Genomic DNA, 25,913 nt, shown 5'->3' on the forward strand with positions numbered 1-25,913 from the left:
GCTTTTTAAGATGCTGCAGTCCTTTTACATCTTGCAGCAACATCATCCATATGAAATGATGTCTCGGTCAGGCATCTCAAACACCTGCAGCACACGTTATTAAAATGAGCCTGTCCTGGTAATTATGTTTAGTTTTCATTATTCAAGATGGGCATGAGATAGATTGTCCCAGTTTGAGTGCGCACTGCACCTGATTGGAAAATGAGGCTAACACGTCTTCCAAAAGGAATGACACATCATGACAGAGGGTAGCCTTTTCTTCCAGGAGATATCCTATGACTATTCTTTCAGTTCTTTCAGTGTGTGATTAGCAACAACTTGAATACTTTAAGGCAAAACATTTTGGCAGGCAAATTATATGGCTTTTTTAGTTGAGTCACACAGACTTGAAACGTTAACTCTGCTTCTCTCTCACACGGATGCCGCCAGCCCTGCTGAGTCAATCAGCATTTTGCTTTCATTGTAAACTAATATTTACTTGTATGACGCAGTGCTCCTGGATGCAATTGTGGCATACGTTGGGAGGGTGTTGATTTACACATTTGACTTTGACTGACAGGTTTATTTGGTAGTAAAAGCCACTAGCTTTCGGGCTTCTGACCCTTTGTGAGGTGAAATTTGAAATGGGGATGCCTGACAAAGGGTCAGAGGCTTTTGCAACCAAATAAACCTGCTGAACTCTAACCTGGTGTTGAGAGACTTCTTACTGCGTTTACCCCAGTCCAACACCAACATCTCCACATCACGACTAACTGGAGAGATGCAGACGTACCTCAAAAACCCAGATCTGACTTTCTCTTTCTGCAAGCGTAAGGATAGCACTGGTGGGGCTCCTGCTGTGGCTGAAGTGGTAAATACATCACCTCACGTGAAATTTTCTAAATGCAATTCAAGATGAGTCGAGTATCCTTTGCAGTACAGAAAATTAATTAACTGTCCAAGCAATTGAGGTTTTGATCACAGCATCGTATAAATATCTATTTTCACATTATAGCTGCATCACAACAAGTAGGAAGGCCCCTGCCTGATCCTTGATAAGTGCTAAATGAACTAATCTCACTTTGGACGGGTGAGAGTGCTTTAAGAGGGAGTTGAGAGGATGGGGGTGAAACACATGCTCCCAAACAACAATTATTCCAAAAGCTAGGAATAAAAGTATTAAAAATCAACACAAATCAAGTGCTCAGCACCCAGGAAGACATATTAACATTTTATTTTTTTTTCGAACAAAGGTACACTTTTACCTGTAAGGTTATTTGGGAACTGATTTAACAATGTAATGTCAACAATAAATGTTTGCTGTCAAAAACCTCTTCCTTGATAATCCGAGCCTTTCCCCCCTCACCCCCAACACAACTAAAATTGAATGAATTAAATAAAAGCCACATAAATTTTTGCAGAAGGTCATTCAGCCCATCATGCCTGGGTCAGTTCAATGCCAAACATACACAGTCAGACCTTGCATCCCTGTTGTATATCCCTTAATATTTCCCTTCAAGTGCCTCCCTTTTAAAATGTCAGGTTTGTTTAACTTTAATTGGTATTGCATTCCAGTCTAACAATCCATTGTATGTTTAAAAAAAGTCCTTTCATCTTCCTTATTTCTCTCATACAATGCCAAATTTATGTCCCCATTGTTGCTGATTCGCCAACCATTGAAAATTAATATTTTAGTATTTACTCCCTTGGATCTGTGAATAAATCAGAACACTTCTTTAATATCTCCTGTCAGCTTTCTCTTAGCTTTTCCGATGAAACTTCATTGCAATCTTTCCACTGCTTCATAATCTTTTCTATAATTGAGTGCCCAAAATGGCACATTCGAACTGCAACCTAAGGTCTGTACAGATTCATCACTATATCCTTGGATTAGTATTCAGCATGCCCGTTCTCAGAAGCCAGAATCTCTGACTCATTTTAATGTCTGCTTTTTAGTGTTTCTAAGTGTGCACCAATCCTGCATTTAAAGGATTTGTTGACCTGAACTCACTGAAGGTAGGTTTTCAATTTTGTTCTCCCCCCTGCAAACTCCATATTTAAAATCATCACAAACTTAATTTTCCAAATGCTTCCTTAATCTGCTCCTTACACTACAACAGTGATCGCATTCCTAAAGCGCTGGCACTTCAGGATACCCTAAGGTTTTGAAAAGCATCATTACTTTTCATTTATGCCCTCTTGCAGCTTTGTGCATTTCTCTTTTGCAGCTTTTTACCCTCAGGGATTCACAACTATTGGCAAATTTTGAAATACCCATAGTCAAAACTTGTGTACATGGAGGGGGTCCTAAGCCAAATCATTGAGGCATGCTGCCAATCCAATTACTCTTACTCGCTGCTTTCTAACCTGCAGCCACACTAAATATGCTGCAACTTTACCCTTGATCACAGATCTTAAACTTTGTAACAGGGCTCTAATGTGGCACTCTATTAAAAAAATCCTAAGGTTAAAACATACAGCCCCTTCTGCATTCTCTTTGCCCATATGCTTGGTAATTCCTTGGAAGAATTTGATTAATCCATTTACATTTTATGTTAACGATTTCAGATTAGTTCATAACTTCCGTTATGATCGCTAGCAGCTCTCCTCCTATTGACAGGAGGTCAACTGATCTGTGTCACCTGGCCTGCTAAGTGGGTCTTTTGGCAAAATATCTTGTTCCAAAGAATTGCTTTTAAAAAAAAAAATCATGTTCAGTGCAAAGACTATTTAATTGCAAACCCCAGAACAATCGTCACTGGGGATTCATCACCTCTCTGTATGAACAGGCTTAAAAAATCAAATGTATTCTGGTTGTCACTCATTTTATGGTTACAGATAAATACGTCTGAATATACTGCAGGCCAAGTGATGTCCGCCTGCATTCACTTGGACTATTATCATTTCTTTGCTTAATTAACATCTCCTAATTCTGTGACCAAAATAGACACAGCAAAGATCAGAAGTTCAGCACAAAAATAAATACCTCTTAGTGATTTAATACACAAGTAACTTCCATGGAAAATGTTGTACCATTCTGAAAGCTTCTGTCTCAGCAGAAGATAGCAGCGAGAGGTTTCAACTAGCAAAACGTCATACAATGTAACGTATGTTTGGCTGCTTCAAAAACTCAAAAGGTAAAAAAAATACTGTCTGAATCACATCGGTTTAAAGCAAAAGCAATATTTTTAAATGTATAATGTGCAAATATTGAAGGAAGAAAACACTGGAGGAAGATTATTTAACCACTTACAAAACAAAGGAAAAAAGGATGCAGTGTTATGAAGTTACTTATGAGAATTTTTCCAAATGCCAATTTTCTTTCTTCATGCTCTAATTCTTACTGCCAATTATCTCAGGCATCAATTTTTGCATGCAGCCTTTTTTTTTGGAATACTTAAAATTAGATTAATAGTTTACTTCTTTCGCCACAGCAGATGACAAATCATTTCTGCTTGGATCTCTGCAGTTCGTACCCACACGATCCAGATTTAAAGTTAATCAATCAAGGGAAAACAGAAAACATGCATCATCTCTCCAAACAGAATGAACCAGAATCAAAAATCAATAGCCAGTATGACAAAATGAAGGCTCCGTACGATGCCAGCTGAACATTAAGTCATGAACAATGCGAACAACCTTTCTGGACGTGACTGGCACATGAAAGTGGAATAGTTATGTACTGGTCAGCTAGCATCAATTTTCAAACACAATGTACTCAATCTAGTACTACTGTAAATCAGCTCATGTCACTAAAAATATTTCAAGATTTAAACACTGAAAATTGTAGGTACAAAACTAGAGAGCTGCTATTATTTGGCACTGGGATCCACTGTAAAATGTGTGACATTAACTTAATTCTGTTCTCATCCATTAAGTACTTCCATAATTCTCCAGAGTACTAGCAGAGGCACAGCTGTCACTATCAATTGCACTTTGTTTGATTAGTCCATGGTTTACAAGTGTTGAATTCAGCAAAAGTCATCAAATCTTCAGGGAAGCAAAAAAGAAATTGCTTGGCTACTCATGACAAACTAGTCACAAACTCTACCAGTAGGATTTTACAAAACTATCATGAGTAAATAAATGCCCTGTAGGGGTACTGCAAAGAATTGCTATTAGGAAATGATACGGAGATACAAACTTTAGTTTAGGACATACACTGGATCTGTACAAAACAACTCCAGTGTCACAGTAAAGGTCTAACAATGGAATACACATCCCTGCACTGGTACAGGCATGCCATCTGTACTGATCCAAAACCAATGACTTCAAATGTTCCAGCCAGTAACTGTGTACAGTTACCCGATGAAAAAAGTTAACGTATAATTAAGTCCGTCGCATTCACCCATTTGAAAGTGTTTCAATTCTGGATTGCACCGTGGTTGAGATAGTGCCGTTTGTCCTTATTGTTGTGCCAGCCATTAGAGGAGCTGTTGGGTCCACAGCATTATCAGTCTCTTGAATTTTGAAGTACACCACATAGAATATTGGGACAATAATACCCACTAAAAGCATGATTACCACAGCATTCCACCACCGAATACCCCAATCGGCACCATGATGTACATCCTTTGGCGATAACGGGGTCGGGTTAAATCCGTTGGGGGTTTGACAATAAACCACTTCTTCCAAGCGATCTTTACATTGATCTGTAGACTGAATGATTTTCTCAATATCCTTGTCAATTTCCTCAAAATATTCACTCAACTTGTTCTCATTTGCTCCTTGATCTGCCGCAGCACAGCCATCCACAAGTGGAGAGGTTCTGTTATTTCTAGAGACAGCCTGTTGCCGTTTTGCCTCTTTGTGTCCTTCTGTCAATAAACTGTGCTTTTTCACAGGAATTTTTATTGTTTTTAAGGCAAAGAAGTCTTGCTCTCTAATGAGGTGGTTCACTCTTTTGAGGTCTGCAACCTAATTGCAAGCAAATAAAAGTTTCTGTTAATCCAATGAAGTATTTTTGGAAACCTAACTCCAATTTTTCAACGCAAGGTTCATAATTCATTGAAAGTTTTTAGGACAGTAGTTTTTCCAGCTTGGAAATGTAAAAATAAATCCTATTTGGCACATAATTAAGCCTTTAAAATAGGTGAATTTTGTTTTGCCTTTGAAACTTTAAAGTGGAAGAATAAAGTTAATCAGGCCAAGACTCATCTGGCACAGACAGGATAGATACAGAAAATAAATACAGGAGTAGGCCATTTGGCCCATCGAGTTGCACCATCATTCAATATTTATCATGGCTGATCATGTACTTTCAGCATCCCAATCCCGCTTTCCCTCCATACCCCTTGATCCCTTTAGCCGCAAGGACCACATAGATATGTTCCCTCTTGAACGTAGCTACCAAACTGATCCCAACAGCTTTCTGTGGTAGAAAATTCCATAGGTTCACAACTCTGAGTGAAGGAGTTCTTCCTCATCTCAGTATTGAATGGCTCGCCCTTTATTCTCAGGCCGTGATCCCTAGTTCTGCACTTCCCCATCGGGAAGGTTGGGAAAACAGCAGAAAAGTCAACTCTAGAGAGATTTCAAATTACACAGAAGAGGGTGTTACCAATTATTTGGACAGTCAATAAAGAAAGTTTAGAACTCCGCCATAAGGCTCAGCAAAACTAAATCTCTTAGCAGTCTTCATCTTTGACAGCCAGTAATGAGCCCATGTTTTAATGATGGGGAGACTTTATATAAAAGACATCACACCTTGAAGGGTGTCAAAGCAACGTTCCTGTTAACCCCGGAAGGTAGGATGTAGGCCTTGTTATGGGACTAATACCACATGTGCATCGTGGGGACAGCATAAATAAACTTTAAAGAACACTGCTGTCTAAACCCTATCTGCAAACAAAAATTAAGAGTCTCTGGGTCCAAGTCTCATTTTGGCACAATCATACAAAGGCACAATATCTAGGTTTTCATTAAAACACTGGAGATCTTCTCATTTTCAAATTGATGAGTTAAGACAATGTTGCAAAATCTATAAGAATTCCCCTTCAGGGGCTTATATCATATACACAAGCCACAACCTCATTCTTTCTGAGCTAATTAATTGCAAGTCTATCATAAAAGAATATTTTCAGTAAGCCTCTACTTAACTCTCAGTAATTGCCATTTCAACTAGCATCAGGTCCCAGCCAACAAACTAAGTGCAAATGTCTGAAATACAGAACGTCACCTCAGCAGGAATAAAAGAAATTCTGACAGAGCTTCCTGATCACTCCACAAGTACATCAGCACACTTCTTGCACCGGTAGCAGGAGTGGTAAAGCACACAGCAGGAACTCCCTTCCGCACTGAAGGCGGGTTGTATTGTACAATCTGTGTCTGTGAGAAGATTATAAACTAAACTTGTTTAAAAGTATTAATAGGAGGAAACAGCTTGCATTTATTTAGCACCTTACACTACCTCAGGATGCCCAAAGTGTTTTGCAATCAATTAAGCTGTAACAAAGTGAATGAACACCTCCTGGGTAAGACCTATTAAGTGGATAATATACAAGTTTAAAGTAAACTGAGAAGAATAATAGGAAAGAGGTATTTTAGGGTGGACTTTCCATAAAGTGGCAAACAGGACTTCTGCTCATCCCAATGAGACCCACAGAACCCAGACCCATTTTTCTTAAAGAAGGTTTTATTACTTGGATGATTCCTGCTGCCAAGAGAGACCCAGTAAAAAGTCTGACAACACCAGGTTTAAGTCCAACTGATTTATTTGATCGTAACCTCACCAGCTTTCGAGGTTTCCCTCCTCTTCAGGTGAATGGAGAGTTCTGGCCTCAGACGGAGTGTATAAAGCACAGACAGTTTACACATTACTGATTAGGATGCGAATCTTTACACTTAACCTGCTGTTCGAGTCCTAAAGTGGCCGACAATGTGAGTGGAAGGAGCTCTGATCACAGGTTAAAGAGGTGTGTATTGTCTCCAGACAGTACAGTAAGTGAGGTTTTGCAAACCCAGGCAAGTCACGGGGGTTACAGATAGTGCGACATGAACCCAAGATCCCTGTTGAGACCGTCCTCACGTGTGCGGAACTTGGCTATCAGTCTCTGCTCAGCGACTCTGCGCTGTCCTCTGACCTTCAGGTAAGCGTTCTCCAAGGCGGCCTTCGCAACACACGACAGCACAGAGTCGCTGAGCAGAGACTGATAGCCGAGTTCCACACACGCGAGGACGGTCTCAACAGGGATCTTGGGTTCATGTCACACTGTAACCCCCGTGACTTACCTGGGTTTGCAAAACCTCACTTACTGTACTGTCTGGAGACAATACACATCTCTTTAACCTGTGATCAGAGCTCCTTCCACTCACGTTGTCGGCCACTTTAGGACTCGAACAGCAGGTTAGGTGTAAAGATTCGCATCCTAATCAGTAATGTGTAACCTGTCTGTGCTTTATACGCTCTGTCTGAGGCCAGAACTCTCCATTCACCTGAAGAAGAGGGAAACCTCGAAAGCTGGTGAGGTTACTATCAAATAAATCGGTTGGACTTGAACCTGGTGTCGTCAGACTTTTTACTGTGTTTACCCCAGTCCAATGCCGGCATATCCACGCCAAGACAGACCGACAGTTACATCAGTGAAACAGCAGTGTGGCAATGAAGGAGCTTAAAAGGGACAGAAAGATTGCAAAGTACACAGGTAAATGACCAGCGGTTAGATGGCTAATGTTATTTGACCCAATTATAAAACGCTTTCATTGTGACTGTGACCTATAAAAAGGAGATTATCTTGCTTGCGTGCAATCAGATTGCGAAGTTCTGGCTGACTTGCACTTACCGAACAGCCATACTGCAAAGCAAAAGTATTAAGGTTGTCACCGTCAACAACCTTTCGAACAAGAAACACTGTATTGCGGGACTTGCCCTCAGTGACATTGGGCCACTGACACTCTCGACCTCTGGGCCGCAGTTCAATTCTTTCCTTGTCTTCGTCAGACGACTCATCGGATGTTGCTGTATCACTTCCAAATAGATAAGTTTGGCCATCTTGTGAAGCATGAATGTCTACAGGTGCCTGGAAGGATCTTGTCTGCCCATCTTTCAGTCTCATCATACTATTGATACCTGTAAGAAACAAAAATTAAATCTTGTGTTTATTCAAGTAAATCTTGTATTCTGAACTGCAAGCTTCTATTTCCAATTCTCTTCTTGCACCTCGTGGTGCTTTAAGGCAGATCTGTTTCCACAGCTAGTAATTCTCGGAACAGCTCGCTGGTCTGACGCTGGGCGCTATTCCATATCAAGTTTGCTGACCAGGGGTTTCTTCCACTCTTACCACCTGTCATTAGCATGTTTGGAAGGTTTTGCAGGTTGACACTCAACCTGTTTGGCCACGTTATGAATGCACCCTCTTTGGCCATCAAGTCCTTGGGTGGAATTGAACCCGGAGCTTCTGACTCAGAGACAGGGGCGCTACCCAAAGTGCGCCAAGAGTAAGGAAGTTTAGTTTTGTGTAATAACGTGAACATAGGCAGTTGTACTTGACTACAATATTGTACGAATACAGAACTCAGAGGCATTCTCTTGTTTCATTTTTAAACTAACATAAATACCAGAATTCAAAAATCAAGGGGTTATCAGGAACTGGCAAAGCTATTTCAAATTTATCTCATTGTTAATACAGTACAGGCAAAACAGAGATCTTTGGGAATGTAGGGATGTTCAAAATTCCTTTTACCCCTTTTCAAACTTTGTTTATATTGTATGCTTTGTGCTAAATTTATTCCAATAATAGCTTGCAAAATTGCCAAATTTGATTCTGTTGTGCCATCTTCCAAGTTGCAGCCAGGCTGGTGAGCTGCTGGTGGAGCTTTTGAATATGTGATATATACCTGTTTGTTATGAATCACTGCAGTACACAAATCAGAAATCAGCTTCTGTAACAACTGAATGACATGGGAAGGGTTAAAAGCCTTTGTCAATTAAAATCTACATCCTTGCAAAACAAGGATGTGGGTTGTGGTTATCCTAGCTTGCATAAGGAGATTGTTGATAGGAAAATGAACGTTTAAGCTTCAACGTGAATAAGGGTTGGCATGGAAAGGCCAAGTTGATGTGGCAAACCATGGAAAAATAATGGAGGACCTTGGAGAGAAGGGAAGTCAAGTGCAGGAAAATGGCCGCCTGCACCCAAGTGTGCAATTAACTTTTGAAAATAATGGACTGAATTGTAACAAAATAATGGATAGCTAAAATAGGGAAGAAGACTGTACAGAGGATGGTGATGAAGAGTGATATTCAAAAGAAATGTCAATATTGAAACATTAGTACAGTAAGCATATCAGAATTTATAATGTAGTTGAACTATTAATACAAGATACAAATTCTAAAAATATTAATACATTTCTCAAAAGTTTATAAGTAACCGGTTTCCAAGTTACATAAATGAGATTTAATCAAACCAAGTCCCTCGTTCTTGGATCCAAACTAAAATCTTGGTTCCCTGAAATTTGTTAAACTACACCAATGTCTTAATATGGAATAAGTGGAAGCATTTACTTTTGGAGGTCTAAAGAGTGTTAATAACAGTGGAAATATAATTCAGTAATATCACATTACCACTTGCAGTGTGTTACTGCAAACTTTCTTTTTGTATTCATGACAATTTAGATTATACAGTTTTAGCGTCACAGAAGAGCATAAGGCAACGAAGTTGACAGGAGAACAATTGTCACTAACATCACAATCCCAATACAAGAGTTAAAACACTTTCACAGGCTTCAAATAACTCCTCATAAATTGTTACCCATGTTCTAATGAATAGCATATATTCCTGTAACTGAAATGACACCACCAGTACAGGTACTCTTCACTGATATTTTACTTCCAGGTTTACCGATTATCTTACGTCACCCTCGTGTTCCAACTCTGACCTGGTTCCTTCGACAAGTGAAGCAAAATCACCTATAACTAAATGTATCAATTAAAAGCAAGAGAAAGCGTAAAAATAAATACCAGTAGGATCAGATGTCAAAAATTACCACTTTACGTTGATTTATTATCACATGTATTACCATACAGTGAAAAGTATTGTTTCTTGCATGTTTTACAGACAAAGCATACCATTCATAGAGAAGGAAAGAAAAGAGTGCAGAATGTCGTGTTACAGTCATAGCCAGGGTGTAGAGAAAGATGAACTTAATGCAAGGTAAGTCCATTCAAAAGTCTGACAGCAGCAGGGAAGAAGCTGTTCTTGAGTCGATTGGTACCTGACCTCAGACTTTTGTATCTTGTGCAAAGATATTGAGCTTAAAAAAAGCTAGAACACTCTGTACATAAAACAGCTCTGAGATGATAATCAATTATTGTGAAGTGTAATGACTGCAGTTACATAAGCAAACATGGCAGAAACTGTGCACACTATAGAGGTGAATCAACCAGCTATTCTTCAGAATATTTCTAGAGGCAAAAATGCTGGTACAGTTAAAAAATATATCATGGAATCTTTAACACCCATTTGAAAGACTGGGTCACATGTCTTTAATTTAGTGTCTCATTCAAAGGAAAGGATAAGCGCAGGTTTAAGGTGCGAGAGGCAAGGTTTAAAGTAGTTGTACGAGGCAGATTTTTTTTTTGTTACGCAGATGGTGAGTGCCTAGAACTCGTTGCCGGAGGAGGTAGTGGGAGCGGATACAGTACTGACTTTTAAGGGGTGTCTTGACAAATACGTGAATAGGTTGGGAATAGAAGGGTGGGGAGTCTTAGTTAAGACCGGCAGCATGATTGGCGCAGGCTTGGCAGGCTGAAGGGCCTGTTCCTGTGCTGTAATTTTCTTTGTTCGTTGGTTGGGACTATGTTATTGTGAAATTAACTTTTAAATCATGCATCCCTTTATTTAAGCATCCAGCTACGTACAGAGTATAATTTATGACTATTATTACACAATGAGTTAACAAGTTCCTTCTAAAATGCAAATATGGAAATCTACACAGCCTATCAGGAAGTCACGACCAACATATAATGTGTAGCTTTTCTTTGTTTATACATCTCCAGGGAGTCTTTAAATGAAGTTATTGTCTATTCATAGTTTTGAAATGCTTATTTTGTAACACAGAATATTGTGCACATTGTATGATGGGCAGTAAAACCCACAGGAATAGTCAAACTGCATTTAGGATTGGAAAACAGGTTTAACATACAGCAATAACTAACATTTTTACATGTAGGATAAAGTTTTCTATTAGCTTTGCTATTTACTTGGGAAAGCACTATTTCTTTAGGGTAGTCCACCAGACTTTACAAGTTTGAGTTGCAGCTGTGGAACTTTTTACTAAATGGGGAGAGTTTACGTAACTAACTTAGTCAGACTGCAATAACAGCAACTTCATTTATATGGCAAATTTAACACAGATAAATGTCCCAAGATATTTCATAGAGACATGGGGAAAAAGGCACCAAGCCAAAATGTAGAGGGATTTGGGTGGTGGTTCTTACAGCTTGATTGAAGAGTTGGGTTTTGAAGAGGAACAGCGGAGTCGAAAGTAGGTACCCCTACTAATGACAGGACAACAGAAGGCTATACTTAGAAACAGGAGGGAGATATCTTATTGCGGGGGGGGGGGGGGGGGGGGGGGGTGCAGTGGTGTGGTGTTGCACGGAGGGGAGATGTGGAGGGGTTGTCTAGACTAAGTTACAGTGTTAGGGGGAGTGAGGCCGCAGAACAATTTAATAACAATACGAATTTTAAATCTGAGGAACTGGCAGCAAATAGTCAACACAAGTCAATGAAAATGGGAATGACAGACCAGTGGAACCTGGTGTGGTATAGCAGATAAAAATCGGGCAATAGTGAAATCTTCATATATTGGTGTATATATGAAATCAGCTTATTGCTGAATTTTCTATGGTGTAAAAATTGAGAAAAGTCACAAATCAAGGTCACATGTGCAAGCAAGTATTTTGCTGCTGTTAACTGACATTACAGGAACAGTTCGATTGTCATTCTCAGACAGTATAGAGCATAGATACCAAGGTTATTTTACATGTTTGAAATCAGATTCTCAATTTGAAGATTTTTTTCCCCATCTGTGAGCACTTCATTATCATAAGTTACGACAGATCAGTCAAAATTGCCTCATTCAGCACGTTGGAGAAGACTGATTGTTATTGGTGGTTAATGCAGAAATTAGGCTTTTAGAAAATGTTTCAACCCTCCATGCCCTGGAATAGGGAACTAAAAATAGTTTGGTGTTAATTATTAAATTTCTGTACTTTGTTGACTGAAGCCGAACTGTAATCGGTATTAATTCCAATGGTTATTTTGGGAACATGGCGACATCCTTATTTCTGAACAGCTGATGCCATAAATCTTGCAGTCAAGTATCCCACATTTGGGGACATCGCAGGCGTCAGCACACCCAAAGTGCAATGGGCTAGCCTCATCCTGGGTGAACTGCCACCAATGGCTTGAATAATTAAAGTTTATTTATTAGTGTCACAAGTAGTTTTACATTAACATTGCAATGAAGTTATTGTGAAAATTACTCTGTCGCCATACTCCAGCGCCTGTTCGGGTTCACTGAGGGAGAATTTAGCACGGCCACCTAACTGGCACGTCTTTCGGACAGTGGGAGGAAACCGGAGCACCTGGAGGAAACCCATGCAGAGGTGGGGAGAACATGCAGACTCTGCACAAACAGTGACCCAAGCTGGGAATTGAACCCGGATTTCTGGCATTGTGAGGCAGCAGTGCTATCCACTGTGCCACCATGCCACCCTAACTTAAGAGTCAGGGAGAAATCTCTACTATTGCAGTCAACAGTTAAAAATTAATGTTTGCTTCAGGTCATCCCTTTAGCCTATGACCAAGGTTATTTCATACAAAATTTTGCATACACTGATGTACATCTTTCAAAGAAAGCTGGGGTTGGGGAGTGTTGATGAGAAAGACTACTTTGTTAACAGAAGGGAATTATTTGAAATGTAATCCTTATTCCCCATTCCTAAACTGCTGCCAACATCTCCATAAACATCTCCGCCTAAACAATTACACAATATCCACTTGAACAAGATCCACCACACCCAGTTACCTAATTGTTAAAATCTCCAGTAGCATAGCCAAAATCAACCAGGCACTGATAGCAAATAAGAAGTCATATATCTTTTGCACTCTTTATCAGTCTTTGGGGCTTCCCATTATAGTAAAATGTTACATGACACATCAGTAACATTCTTGTTACCTGATCAGAGGTTATGGTTTTCAATAATCATGGTGAGCACATCTTGGTTCACATTTTCATGCAATTGCCAAAGTCCCATTTGTAATTTTTTTTTTACGTGATTTGTAATTTTTTTTTACGTGTATTCTCTCTCTCAGGATGTGGGTGCCGCCAACATTTTTTTTGCCAAGCCCTTGAGACGGTGGTGGTGAGCCACCTTCATGAACCGCTTCAGTACCTCTGGTGTAGATACACCCAGAGTACTGTTAGGGAGAGAGTTCCAAGATTTTGACCCAACAACAGTGAAGGAACTACAATATAGCTCCAAGTAAGGAGTGCACGTGGATTGGAAGGGAACACACAGGTCGTGGTGTTCCAAGCATTTGTTGCCCTACTCCAGGTCTTATTTCCTATATTTTTATGGAATTGAGACGATTGAGTTATTGCAGTACATCGAGGTACATTGGGTGGCAATGGTACAGGAATGGGATGTTGGAGGTGCTGAGTGGGATGCCAAGTGTTGATCCTATTAGAGATGCTTTCATCATCAAGTGGAGAATATCTTACTCACCTGGCTCCCATCTGCAAGGCATATGTCAGGAGTGCTTTTGGGATGATGCTGTGCACAAAATAGTTGCTGCATTTGCCTACCTTACAGTCAGTGAACTCCAAACTCAACACGTATAATGGATGGAGTGTTGGCATTTAGTCTTTCCAGCACAGTGGTTAGCACCTGCCTCTCAGCACCAGGGGCCTGTCTGTGCGGCGCCTGCACGTTCTCCGTGTGTCTGTGTGGGTTTCCTCAGGGTGCTGTAGTTTCCTCCCGTAGTCCAAAGATGCGCAGGTTAGGTGCATTGACCATGCTAAACTGCCCCTTAGTGTCAGGGGGGTTATGAAGTTAAATACATGGGTCACAGGGACAGGACCAGGGTGGGATTGTTTCCGGTGCAGAATCAAAGAGCTGAATGGCCTCCCTCTGCACTGTAGCAATTCTATGATTCTTTAAATTGCTTTGGAGGCAAATTTCAGGAATATGATGCCTCCTCCTTCTACCTCCCTATCACCAAACAAATCAAAAATTCAGAAGTTGAAACTTTTACTTCTTGAGGAAAAAAAATGTACTTCATGAAAAATGGCATTTCTTCTAAATCCTATGTATTGATTTTGACTGACTATTTCAAATCAGTAAATTGTATTTTAGGACATTTATAACACTGGACTCAACCTGTTTCTATGTGGATGCTCATTAAAATTCTACCCTTTTTGAATCAATCCAAGATTACAGATATCTCTTAAATATGCATTGCTACTAAAACCATTGTCCTTGCCACATCGAGAGATCTACATTCAACACTTTGCGTGTCACATGCACCTTCTGCTCATTTCTCTTCAGCAGCTTCGACTCAATTTATCTCAAAGCTGTTCTGGTCCACAGTTTCACTTCATCCTTTGTCAAACCGATGTTAACTTTCTCCCCCCTTCCATTCAGGGTTGAAGTATTGCAAGCTTCAACAACTCATTAGGTCGTAAAACTTTGATTATCCTCCTCTTCACAGGCCTTTCTCTCACTGACCCGGAATGATTTGTCCTTAGCAAAGATCTCACCTACTCCTCAACTATTTCAATAGAGTTTGAGCTCACAAAAGACGTTGAGTTTTTCTCCTGTTGCCTTCACACCCACATCCTTGGCCAAGACTCTGCACTTCAGACCGTTTTACTATCTCCAGTATTCTCCTTCTACTTCGACCTCCCCTTTCTTTCTCTCAGCGCTATCATCAAGGACTGTCAGTACAGTACCAGTCATCTCAGTTTCTTCACTCTCCCCACTCAATCTAACCTCTTTCCCTTTGAATTTGCTGCATTCCATTCTTTTGGGTCTAACATTAACATTATTAAACCAACTAATGAGAGTGGCGTGGTTGTTGCATGGTGAACCTATTGCTACTTTGCCGAGGCTAAATACTAACTCTCCAACGCTTCCTACCTCCCCCTGGAACATGAACTGACTGCATCAAGCCATGGCCCCAGGTCTTCAGTGAACTAATTTCCTCTAGAGAGCTTCAGCTTCCCTTTACAGCCTGCAACCCCATCCCAAGATGGACAAACTATCTGTCCTGGTAGGCCTATTATTTTAGCCAGTTTCTGGCCCACTGAACTGATTTCTTTCTTCCCAACTCTGGCTTTTCATCGCCTTGATCAGTCTCTTCCCAGCTACATCAGTGACTCCTCGTGCCTTCAGTCACTTTGACAGTTTGTCATTTTCTGTCCTAACTAGCCGATTTCCACACACCTCTATTTCCAACTGGACATTGCGAGCCCTCTGCTTCTTCCCTGAACCGAGGCCCAACCAGTCCCTGCCCACCAACACCCTCCTCTGCCTGGTTGAACTTGTTCCCGTGTTGAACAACTTTTCCTTTAACTCCACACTTTTCCTTTTGGTACCTGCATGAATCCTAGATATGCCTGTGTCTTTTCCTGGGCTACGTGAAACATTCCTCATTCTAATGCTAATCCGCTCTATCAAAGACAACTGTAATAATGCCTTTTCTTGTTTTTGTCTTGCACTGGAAACATTTATCAGCTTTGTCTCAGATTTCCATCCTTCTCTCTATTGTCACATGGTTCACCTCTGACTCTTCCCTTCTGACATGTTGGTCTCCATTTCTGGAACAGATGATCAACGATTATTCATTACAAGTCCACTGAAACCCACAGTATCTTGCCTATACCTCATCATACCCTGCTCCCTGCAAGGACTCCATTCCATTCTCCCAGTTTCGACCACATCTGATGATGCAATCTCCACATCAGTACTTCTGATGTGATTTCATTTTTCCTCAAATGAGGATTCCACTCCACCAGAGTTGACAGGGCCCTTGACTGTGTCTGTCCCATTTCTCACACTTACACTTTCACTCCTCCCTCACCCTCCCAAAAACCATGATAGGCTGGCCCTTGTCCTCAGCTTCCTCATTCGCAGCCTCAACAGATCATCTTCTGTCACATCTGTGTGACATTACCACCAAACCCATCCTTTCCTTCTCCACTTCAGCATTTCCCTTCCCATTGCATAAATCCATGCAAGAACTGGAGATGCAGCATCTGCCTTTTACCTCTTCACTGACCAAGCTCCCAAACCCTCTGAGCAAAAAGTGATTTGCATGCACTTTAAGGTTAGGATAGTGTGCTCATACTCACAATGTAGTCCACTCTAATTTGGACAAACCCAGTGCCAGTTAGGTCAGTTGCTGTGTAGAACAGCTTCATTCAATCTGCAAGCATCACCTTGAGCTTCTGATTTCCTGCCACTTTAATCTGCCGTCTTGCTTTCAGGGTGGCCTTTGTCCTTGGCATCCTGCAGTATTCTAATAAAGTTCAACTTAAGTGCTGAATCGAAATATGTGGTTTTGGTATTTGAGCTTAACAGCCTTTAGGGTTTAGTACTGAGCGCAGCAATTTCAGACTCTGCCCCCTTCTGGTTCCTTTCTCTTTGCAAGTTTTAGTTTTACTCTTGCTTTTCACTTGCTTTAAGCAGCAGATCACTATTCTGATAATTACACTTCCTTTAGCCATTTAATTTCTTTTGTCTTCCACTTAACCTTTCCTTTTTGTTCTTTTTCCACCCTTCCCCACTTTCATTTCCTTAAAACCTGTTACATTTCTAAGTTTTCCCACCAGCTCTGATGCAAAAGCATAGACTTGGAATGTTAACTCAGTTTCTTTCTTCACAGACGACGCGTGATCTTCTGTGTATTTCCAACATCCATCGTATTCGGTTTTCATGTTATATATTCCTCTTGGTGATCTTTCACTTCCAACATGGCTCTTATTCCACGAGTAGCAGATAACAACAATCGCCTATGCAAGCTTTAGCCAAGATGCAGGATTTTTGGATGAAGCAATGGAGGCTATCTCGTTAAATGTGATTAAGTCACAAGTAGATAGATTTTTGACCAATAAGGGAATTAAGGGTTATAGGGAGCAGGCGGGTAAGTCGAACTGAACCACTATCAGATCTTATTGAATGGCGGGGCAGGCTCGAGGGGCTAGATAGCTTACTCCTGCTCCTATTTTTATGCTCTTATGAATCACATTGGTATAAACAGAAAATCCAGGTTGATTTGATTCCAAACAATTGGAAATTAGATGGATTGGCCATGCTAATTTGCCCCTTAGTGTCCAAAGGTGTGCAGGTTAAGTGGGTTGATAATGGGAAATGTGTGGTTATTGGTACACGGTGTGGGAGAGGGCCTGGATAAGATCCTCTGTCAGAGAGTTGGTGCAGACTCAATGGGCCGAATGGCCTCTGCTGCACTGTAGGGATGCTATGATTCTATTCTATGATTCTGGATGTTGGGTGAGCTGTTTCTAACAGAGATCGTCCCTGTTTAACGTTCCTTGTAATCCAGGTGTCTATAATATTAAAATCATTTTTTGTAACTAGCAGGAGCTCAGTTCAGTTTTAGCTGCTAATCAATCATTTGTCTACTTTGCAATATCTACAGCTAACCAACTGCAAGCATTTTTTTTGCTAAAACACCTTGCTTTCTCAACCACTGTTTACAAAATTAAGCACAAATCAATATTGAATAGCTAGCTGTGAAGTAAAAGTAACATCAAAATTTACATTTGTGTATTTTGCATCAATGTTGAAGTTACAAATCTGGAACCAGTGCTTTTCTGGACCTCAGAGGAAAGCAGTGTTAAGACTCCTTGGAAAGGGCAGCTTCACTCTGACAGAAACTGACTGATCTGCTCTATGTTTGGGCATTATCTATGGAGAAATAGGACAACTTTATGTTTTGAGTGCCAATTCGTCTTGCCACAGATGTCGATCAACCTGATGTCAATGTATTTTTAGCAGTGTCAAGTTAGTTACAATGTGGAGTTGTCAACACTGGACTGGGGTAAGCACAGTAAGAGATTCCCTGATGAAGGAGCAGCGCTCTGAAAGCTCGTGCTACCAAATAACGTTGGACTTTAACTTGGTGTTGTGAAACTACTTACTGTGCTCAAATTAGTTACACAGTGGGTGCACAGGTCCACGAATCTCCTGGCCATTATTAAATCTCTCTGCAATTCATATCTCACTGCATTAACATCTAAAAATGTTTTTTATTCATTCGTAGGACATGGGGCATCGCTGGCTGGCCAGCATTTATTGCCCATCCCTAGTTCCCCTTAAGAAGGTAGTGATGAGCTACCTTCTTGAATCTCTGCTGTCCATGTGCTGTGGGTTGACCTGTGCTGTTAGGGAGAGAATTCCAGCATTTTAGAACATTCAAAATGTGGTCTCACCAAGGTCCTGTATAGTTGCAGCATAACCCCACGGCTCTTGGTGACTAGTGGAGTGCCCCAGGGATTGGTGCTGGGGCCTCAGCTATTTACCATTTATATAGATGATCTGGAGGAGGGACCTGAGTGTAAGGTGTCGAAATTTGCTGATGACACAAAGATAAGTAGAAAAGCAAATTGTGTGGAGGGTGTAGAAAGTCTGCAGAGGGATCTAGATAGGCTGAGCGAGTGGGCGAGGACCTGGCAGATGGAATACAGTGTTGGCAAGTGTGAGGTTATCCACTTTGGCAGGAATAATAGTAGGAAGGACTACTACTTAAAGGGCAAAAAGCCGCAGCATGCTACGGTGCGGGGGACCCAGGGGTCCTTGTGCATGAGTCGCAAAAACCCAGCCTACAGGTGCAGCAGGTAGTCAGGAAGGCAAATGGGATGCTGGCCTTCATAGCGAGGGGGATTGAATATAGAAGTAGGGAGGTCTTGCTGCAACTGTACAGGGCACTGGTGAGGCCACAGCTGGAGTACTGTGTGCAGTTTTGGTTGCCGCACTTGCGCAAGGATATTTTGGCCTTGGAGGGAGTGCAGAGGAGGTTCACTAAGCTGATACCGGAGTTGAGGGGGTTGAGCTATGAAGAGAGGCTGAATAGACTGGGCTTGTACTCGTTGGAGTTTAGAAGGATGAGGGGGGATCTTATTGAGACATATAAGATGATGAAGGGGATGGATAGGGTAGAGGTGGAGAGGTTCTTCCCGCTCAGAAGGGACAGCAGGGCTAGAGGGCACAGCCTCAAGATAAGGCGGGGGGGGGGGGAGCAATTTAGAACAGAGTTGAGGAGGAACTTCTTCACTCAAAGGATGGTGAATCTCTGGAATTCTCTGCCCGTTGAAGTGGTGGAGGCTCCCTCGCTAAATATATTTAAGACGTGGGTAGATAGGTTTTCGGTAAGCAAGGGAATTAAGGGTTATGGGGAGAAAGCAGGAAAGTGGAACTGAGCCACTTCAGATCAGCCATGATCTTATTGAATGGCGGGGCAGGCTCAAGGGGCTAGATGGCTTACTCCTGCTCCTATTTCTTATGTTCTTATGTTATGTTCTCTTAAACTCAAATCCCCTGTTAATAAACGCTAACACACTATAAGCCTTCTTAACAGCTCTATCCACTTGAGTGGCAACCTTCAGAGGTCTGTGGATATGAACCCCAAGATCTCTGTTCCTCCACATGCCTCAGAGACCTGGCGTTGACCCTGTAATTTGCATTCAAGTTTGTCCAATCAAAATAAATCACCTCGCGCTTATCAGGGTGAAACTCCATCTGTCACTTTTCTGCCCAGCTCTGAATCCTATCAATGTCTCTTTGCAGCCTACAAGAGCCCTCCACCTCATCCACTACTTCACCAATCTTGCTGTCATCAAATTTACTAACCCACCCTTCAGCCCCCTCTTCCAAGTCATGATAAAAATCACAAATAGCAGGTGACCCAGCGCTGATCCCTGCTGTACATGCTGGTAACTGGCTTCCAGTCTGAAAATTTTCCCTCCACCACCACCCTCTGTCTTCTATGAGATAGCCAGTTACTTATCTAATCGGCCAAATTTCCTTCTGCCACATCCCCTTACTTTCTTCATAAGCCTACCATGGGGAACCTTACTGCTTTACTAAAATCCATGTATACGACATCAACTGTTCTACCTTCATTTACACACTTAGTTACCTCCTCAAAAAATTCAATCAAATTTGAGAGGCAAGACTCACCCCTCACGAATCTGCGCTGACTATCCTGGATTAATCCCAGACCTTTTCCATTAATTTACCAACCATTGAAGAAAGACTAACTAGCCTATAATTAGCAGGGTCATTCCTAATTCCTTTCTTGAAGAGGGGAACAACATTCGCCACTCTCCAGTCCCCTGGCACAATCCCTGTGGACAGTGAGGACCCAAAGATCAAAGCTAAAGGCTCCGCAATCTCATCCCCTGCCTCCCAAAGTATCCTAGGATGTATCCCATCTAGCCCAGGGGACTTATCGACCCTCAGGTTTTTCAAAATTGCTAATGCTATTTTGAGCCAGCGACTGCGAAGGAATGGTGATATATTTCCAAGTCAGGACAGTGAGTCCTTGAACTGTGATAGGAGCTATGTACACATGAACTGGGCTCTCACCACCTAAGCAAAATAATTTAAGTTCCACACAGGTAGTGTAAAGACAAACAGCCGCTGACAATCTCATACAAGACTATAAGATTACAGGAGCAGAATTAGGCCATCTGGCCCTTCGCGTCTCTCTGCCATTCAATCATGTCTGATATGATTCTCATTGCTATCCTCCTGCCTTCTCCCCGTAACCCTTGATCCCCTTATTGATCAAGAACCTATCTCTGTCTTAAAGACATCAATGACCTGGCCTCCACAGCCCTCTGTGATAATGAGTTCCACAGATCCATCACCCTCTAGCTGAAGAAATTCCTCCTCATCTCAGTTTTAAAGGAGCGTCCCTTCACTCTGAGGTTGTGCCCTCAAGTTCTAGTCTCTCCCACTGGTGGAAACACCTTCTCTACGTCGGCCTCTCAGTATTCTGTAAGTTTTATAGAATCATAGAAACCCTAGAGTGCAGAAAGAGGCCATTTGGCCCATCGAGTCTGCACCGACCACAATCCCACCCAGGCCCTACCCCCATATCCCTACATATTTACCCACGAATCCCTCCAGCCTACGCATCTTATGACACTAAGGGCCAATTTGTAGCATGGCCAATCAACCTAACCTGCACATCTTTGGACTGTGGGAGGAAACTGGAGCACCCGGAAAAAACCCATGCAGGCAAGAGGAGAACGTGCAAACTCCACACTGACACTGACCCAAGCCGGGAATTGAACACAGGTTCTTAGAGCTGTGAAGCAGCACTACTGACCACTGTGCTACCATGCCGCCCTTTAGATCCCCCCTTTATCTTTCTAAACTCCATTGAGTATAGGCCCAGATTCCTCAACCGTTCCTCATATGAAAAACCCTTCATTCCAAGGATCATTCTTATGAACTTCCTCTGGACCCTCTGCAAGGCCAGCACATCCTTTCTTAGGTATGGGGCCCAAAACTGCTCACAATATTCCAAATCTGTTATCTCCAATCTAAATGCACCAACAAAATGCAAGTCATTCCAAGTGTATGGAAGTATCATTATTTCATCTGCTGGTGTAAAGTAACTCAAAGGTAGCACAGAAACATACATAGAAAATAGGAATCGGCCATTTGGTCCCTTTGGACTACTCCACCATTCATTATGATCAAGACCAATCATCGAATTCAACACCCTGATCCCGCCTTCCCCCATATCCCTTGATCCATATAGCCCCAATGAGATGAGATTTTGGCACTTGTAGAATCGATACAATTTCCATTTCCTCATCCACATCTTTAATTAAATTCTCTTGTCCAAGATAATCTTTTGTTGAGGAAATCAAATCAGTTGAACTATTAAAGCAGGTAAAAGACATTTAAAAAAAAAAATCGACTGGCACTCTTAAATCAGGACAATATGGCATGCACTGCAACAGTAGCATCATCTGCTTATCCTCAGTTTCACTGTGCTAGGGAGAATTAGGAAGTGGAGAAATCCAAACTCCCCATGCAGTCCAGGCTCATTTTTATTTAGCTAAGTGTAGAAAAGGAACTGAACTTGCGGGTTGGCATCTGGATAAAAGAAAGACCATAAAAGTTGCTGGATTGTCCTAAAAACAGCCAATTCATTAATGTATTTCAAGGAAGAGGAGGGAGCTAGCTGGCACTGAACGGTTTGGCCTGCAGCTGACTTCGTCCTGTTCAATTATACAATTGCCAGAGTCAAGCAGGTGAAGTAGAAAGTAAACCAGGTTACCTGGTTTCAAATGTTTTATTTGTATGCCAAGAAATCTAACAAAGTGGCACTCTACACAGTTGATTCAACACTGCTTTATTGGATTATGGAGGCGAGACCAAAATGATTTAAATCACCGAGATCCAACTGTAGCTATACAGTAACCCAAACCACCAGATGCAGAGCAGAATTCCTCATTCTGTTTGTCTGAAAGGCATCATGTAACCATGGTAAACATACTCATCCTTGACAATAAAGTTCCTGACTGGTGCACTGTTGACTCATTTTCTCATCTTTCAGCCTTGTTCAATGAAGGTCTACATAGGTTAGTAAGTGGAAAACTGTTTTGCTGATCTGTTCTGGCAGATTGACAGTTCAACCTGTCTGAAAGAGATGGTACATCTTCAGGTGGGTTTTGGTATCTCAGGAAACAGTAATATTGCTCCAACTATTTTACCACTCTGCCAATTGAAATTGGACCATTTAGTGCAGCACTGTAAATAGGGGCGGGGAAGCCAGTTGTTCAGTACAGGAAGCTATAGTTTGATAGGTCAGATACTCATTGGATTTGTGGTTTTGCACATTGACCTTTAGAACCAGAACGTTTACATAGAGAATTTACTTCACGCTGCACGTCGCTGGTCTATTTATAAATAGCCTTCATAATTCCAAAGGTCCAGCTGTTTTACTTCTTGTCTCTGGGATCAATTCTGCCAAGGAGCAGCTAGGCAGAAAATCTCTTCATGCTCTGGGAGATTAATTTAGATAATTGCAACTAAAATTCCAATAAGAAAAATTCCACACCAAGACAAAGCCTACTACTGGATAATATTGAGAAGGGAAGGATAGATAGTACAAGAAATAAAAGGAAGATGCTAGTGTAGTTGGGAAGCTTGTGCGCGGCACAATAAGAGTGTGGTGAACTGAGTCATCTATTTCCATCAGCCAGCTGCACTTCAAACCACAAGCAGAAGTAAACAGTAGGTTCAGAAAGCAATGGCAGCACAGGTCTGCTAAAATGTCGCGAATATTCAGTTGTCAGATTGAGTGAACCATCTTTGGTAATCTACGTGTGGGGAGCTGGATTTGAGCATTTGCTCAATGTAAGACTCACTTACACAGAGCAGCGCGCGCGCACGCACACACACACACACAGGCTCCAGGTGGAATGTTAAGAGCGTGGCATAGGGAAAATGCTGTGTATAGAATAAACTGGGGAAAACTGTAAAATTGAGGCAGAATCTAGGGCACTTTACCCTAAATCTGACTTGCAATCTTTGTGGGCTGAGATTGTTAAAGATCAAAACTAAAATCATAGAATGAAAGAACACAAAAGGGGGGAACTCCACCCATCAAATCAATGCCAGCTCTGAGTTATCAAACCAACTCCACTTTCTTGCTTTTTCCCTATCATCTCTTTTCTCTTCAATTACTTATATAATTGTCACTTAAATGTTACTACTGAATCTGTTTCTGTTACACAGGCTCCAGGTGATCATCACATCTTCAGGTGAGTTCAGGTGCATCAGGAAGGAGTAATGCTGCAGAAAACCTTTTACCACCCAGTTCAATATTGCAGTTGAAACCTATCCACTGCAATAAACACCACCAACTCACTATTCCCAATAGATGATTCGACTGTAAACTGTACTCCTCATTTAGACTTTTAGAACTATTATTCCATAACAGGAGTACGTCGAAAGACATGCTGGTCAGGTGCATTGGCCATGCTAAATTCTACTTCAGTGTACCTGAACAGAAGCCGGAGTGTGACGACTAGGGGATTTTCACAGTAACTTCATTGCAGTGTTAATGTCAGCCTACTTGTGACATTAATAAATTGTAAGGTTTTCCTATATCAACTCAGACAATGCTGCTTGCTAAATTTTATCTTTCAAAAAAAATTCAAACTCACAAAGGTCTGGGCCCTAGAATTCAGCGTGGAATACACAGTTAAGTACATAACTGTAAAATTCCTACATTCTTATTTGATTAATTGTTCAGCCGCAGTAATAAATTACTTGCAAAGCTAACGAGATACAATAGCTCGAACTACACTTCAGGCTGTGAAAGTATGCAAACAATGAGTGAGATTAACATATTGTCACCAGAATAAAGAAAAATAATAGAAGTTGGACAAGTAGGAAACCATAAACATGACGGTGTAATTTATATCACAATATACCTATGTACATTCACATAATGTAAATAGGAGACAAATCATCTCAGTTTTGTTGCAGAACTTAGGAGTTACCGATTTACCAAAACATCTGCTGCAGGGTGCAGCGTTGAGATAGTATCACTGTACATACAGATAAGGGAACCCAGGAAAATGGAGCAATGATGAGTACATAAAATTGAGATGTGAATCAGCCACGATTCCACAGAATGACAAGCTGGGTTCAATGGCCAACTTCTATGTTCCTGTTCCGCATGCGTGGCAGAACTGTTGACCAGCAGGCCTTACTGTTTGGACAACTAATAGTTATTCTTCATAATTCAATCATTATTTTGTGTTAAACTCCAATGCTCGACTTGAATTGGTCTGGTCTGAACAGAAAATTATACATTAGTACAAAGTAATGGGACAGTATTTGTTTTAACTCTTTCATGGGATGTGGGCCTCAAGGTCAAGGCCAGCATTTGTGGTCCATCACTAAAGGCAGTTAAGAATCCACCATGTTGCCGTGTGTTTGGAGTCACATATAGACCAGATTAGGTAAGGATAGCAGATTTCCCTCTCCACAGGACTTTAACAAACCAGATGAGTTTTCAGTTCAATCAACATTGGTCTCATGATCACCATTGCCTGAAACAAGCTTTCAATTCCATTTTTTAAAAATTAGATTGAAATTCTACTGGTTTCCAAAATGGGATTTAAACGTATGGCCTCAGAGCATTATTTAGGTCTTTTGATTACTAGTTCAGTGACATACCACAACACCACTGTTCACCCAATGATGAATAATATGACAGATAAAAGGTAGAGTATGATGAACTGTATGATAAACAATATATCTGAGAATGGCTGTAATTTAAATCAGTTCCACCAGTCATGTAATTGGACCTCTCCCTCTTTGCAGTTACATACACTGATAATCTCATGTTATGATCCTTGGTCCAAACCTGGAAAAATTCAGGAGGCGAGATGGGTAAAGTGACCCAGTTAGGGACTAATAACATTTTAAAAGTAGATTAAGATTGAGATTGGGGAGACATGCCTTTGGAATAAGGCTGCAAGATTTCACAGGTTTTCAACAAATAACAAGTTTTACTATGCAAGTTCAGGAAGATAAAGCAATTTACAATATGCATGTGATTCTAAGTATGAGGTGCATGTGACTTGACAGATGGAGTATGGTCAAACATACCACACAACAGATTAAATGACAAATGCAACTAAAACAGAGACCGTGGCTTTCTCAACAACCCATCCAGATGGTAGTAAACACCAAGTCAAACAAGCTTGTTGAAACTCTGTCTCACAAGGCATTCCCAGATTCAACTTAAAAGATATCTCCTTGGAATTCTCTCCAAAGGACACTCCCACTTGGATGGTTTTAATAATGGTCCACCTCATTGGGTTTCATAGGGGGCGGAAAGAATGCTTGGTCAGATGGTCCCTTGGGG

The 25,913-nt window shown here is 41.2% G+C and overlaps 1 protein-coding gene across 1 annotated transcript in view; it reads right to left on the bottom strand.

Annotated features, from left to right (window-relative positions):
• Positions 1–1,197: 1,197 nt before the first annotated feature.
• The window catches only part of lysmd4 (LysM, putative peptidoglycan-binding, domain containing 4), a 33,931-nt gene continuing 9,215 nt past the window's right edge, over positions 1,198–25,913 (bottom strand). Inside the window, exons 2-3 of the mRNA XM_080214291.1 lie at positions 7,761–8,047; positions 1,198–4,896 (exon numbers count right to left, since the gene is read on the bottom strand). Of these exons, the coding sequence (XP_080070417.1) occupies positions 4,324–4,896; positions 7,761–8,036 (849 nt within the window). The 5' untranslated portion in view covers positions 8,037–8,047 and the 3' untranslated portion in view covers positions 1,198–4,323. The remainder of the gene's footprint in view (positions 4,897–7,760; positions 8,048–25,913) is intronic.

This window comes from Carcharhinus amblyrhynchos, chromosome 28, assembly GCF_965287045.1.
Source record: "Carcharhinus amblyrhynchos chromosome 28, sCarAmb.v2.hapA, whole genome shotgun sequence".
In the NCBI taxonomy this organism is placed as follows: domain Eukaryota; kingdom Metazoa; phylum Chordata; class Chondrichthyes; order Carcharhiniformes; family Carcharhinidae; genus Carcharhinus; species Carcharhinus amblyrhynchos.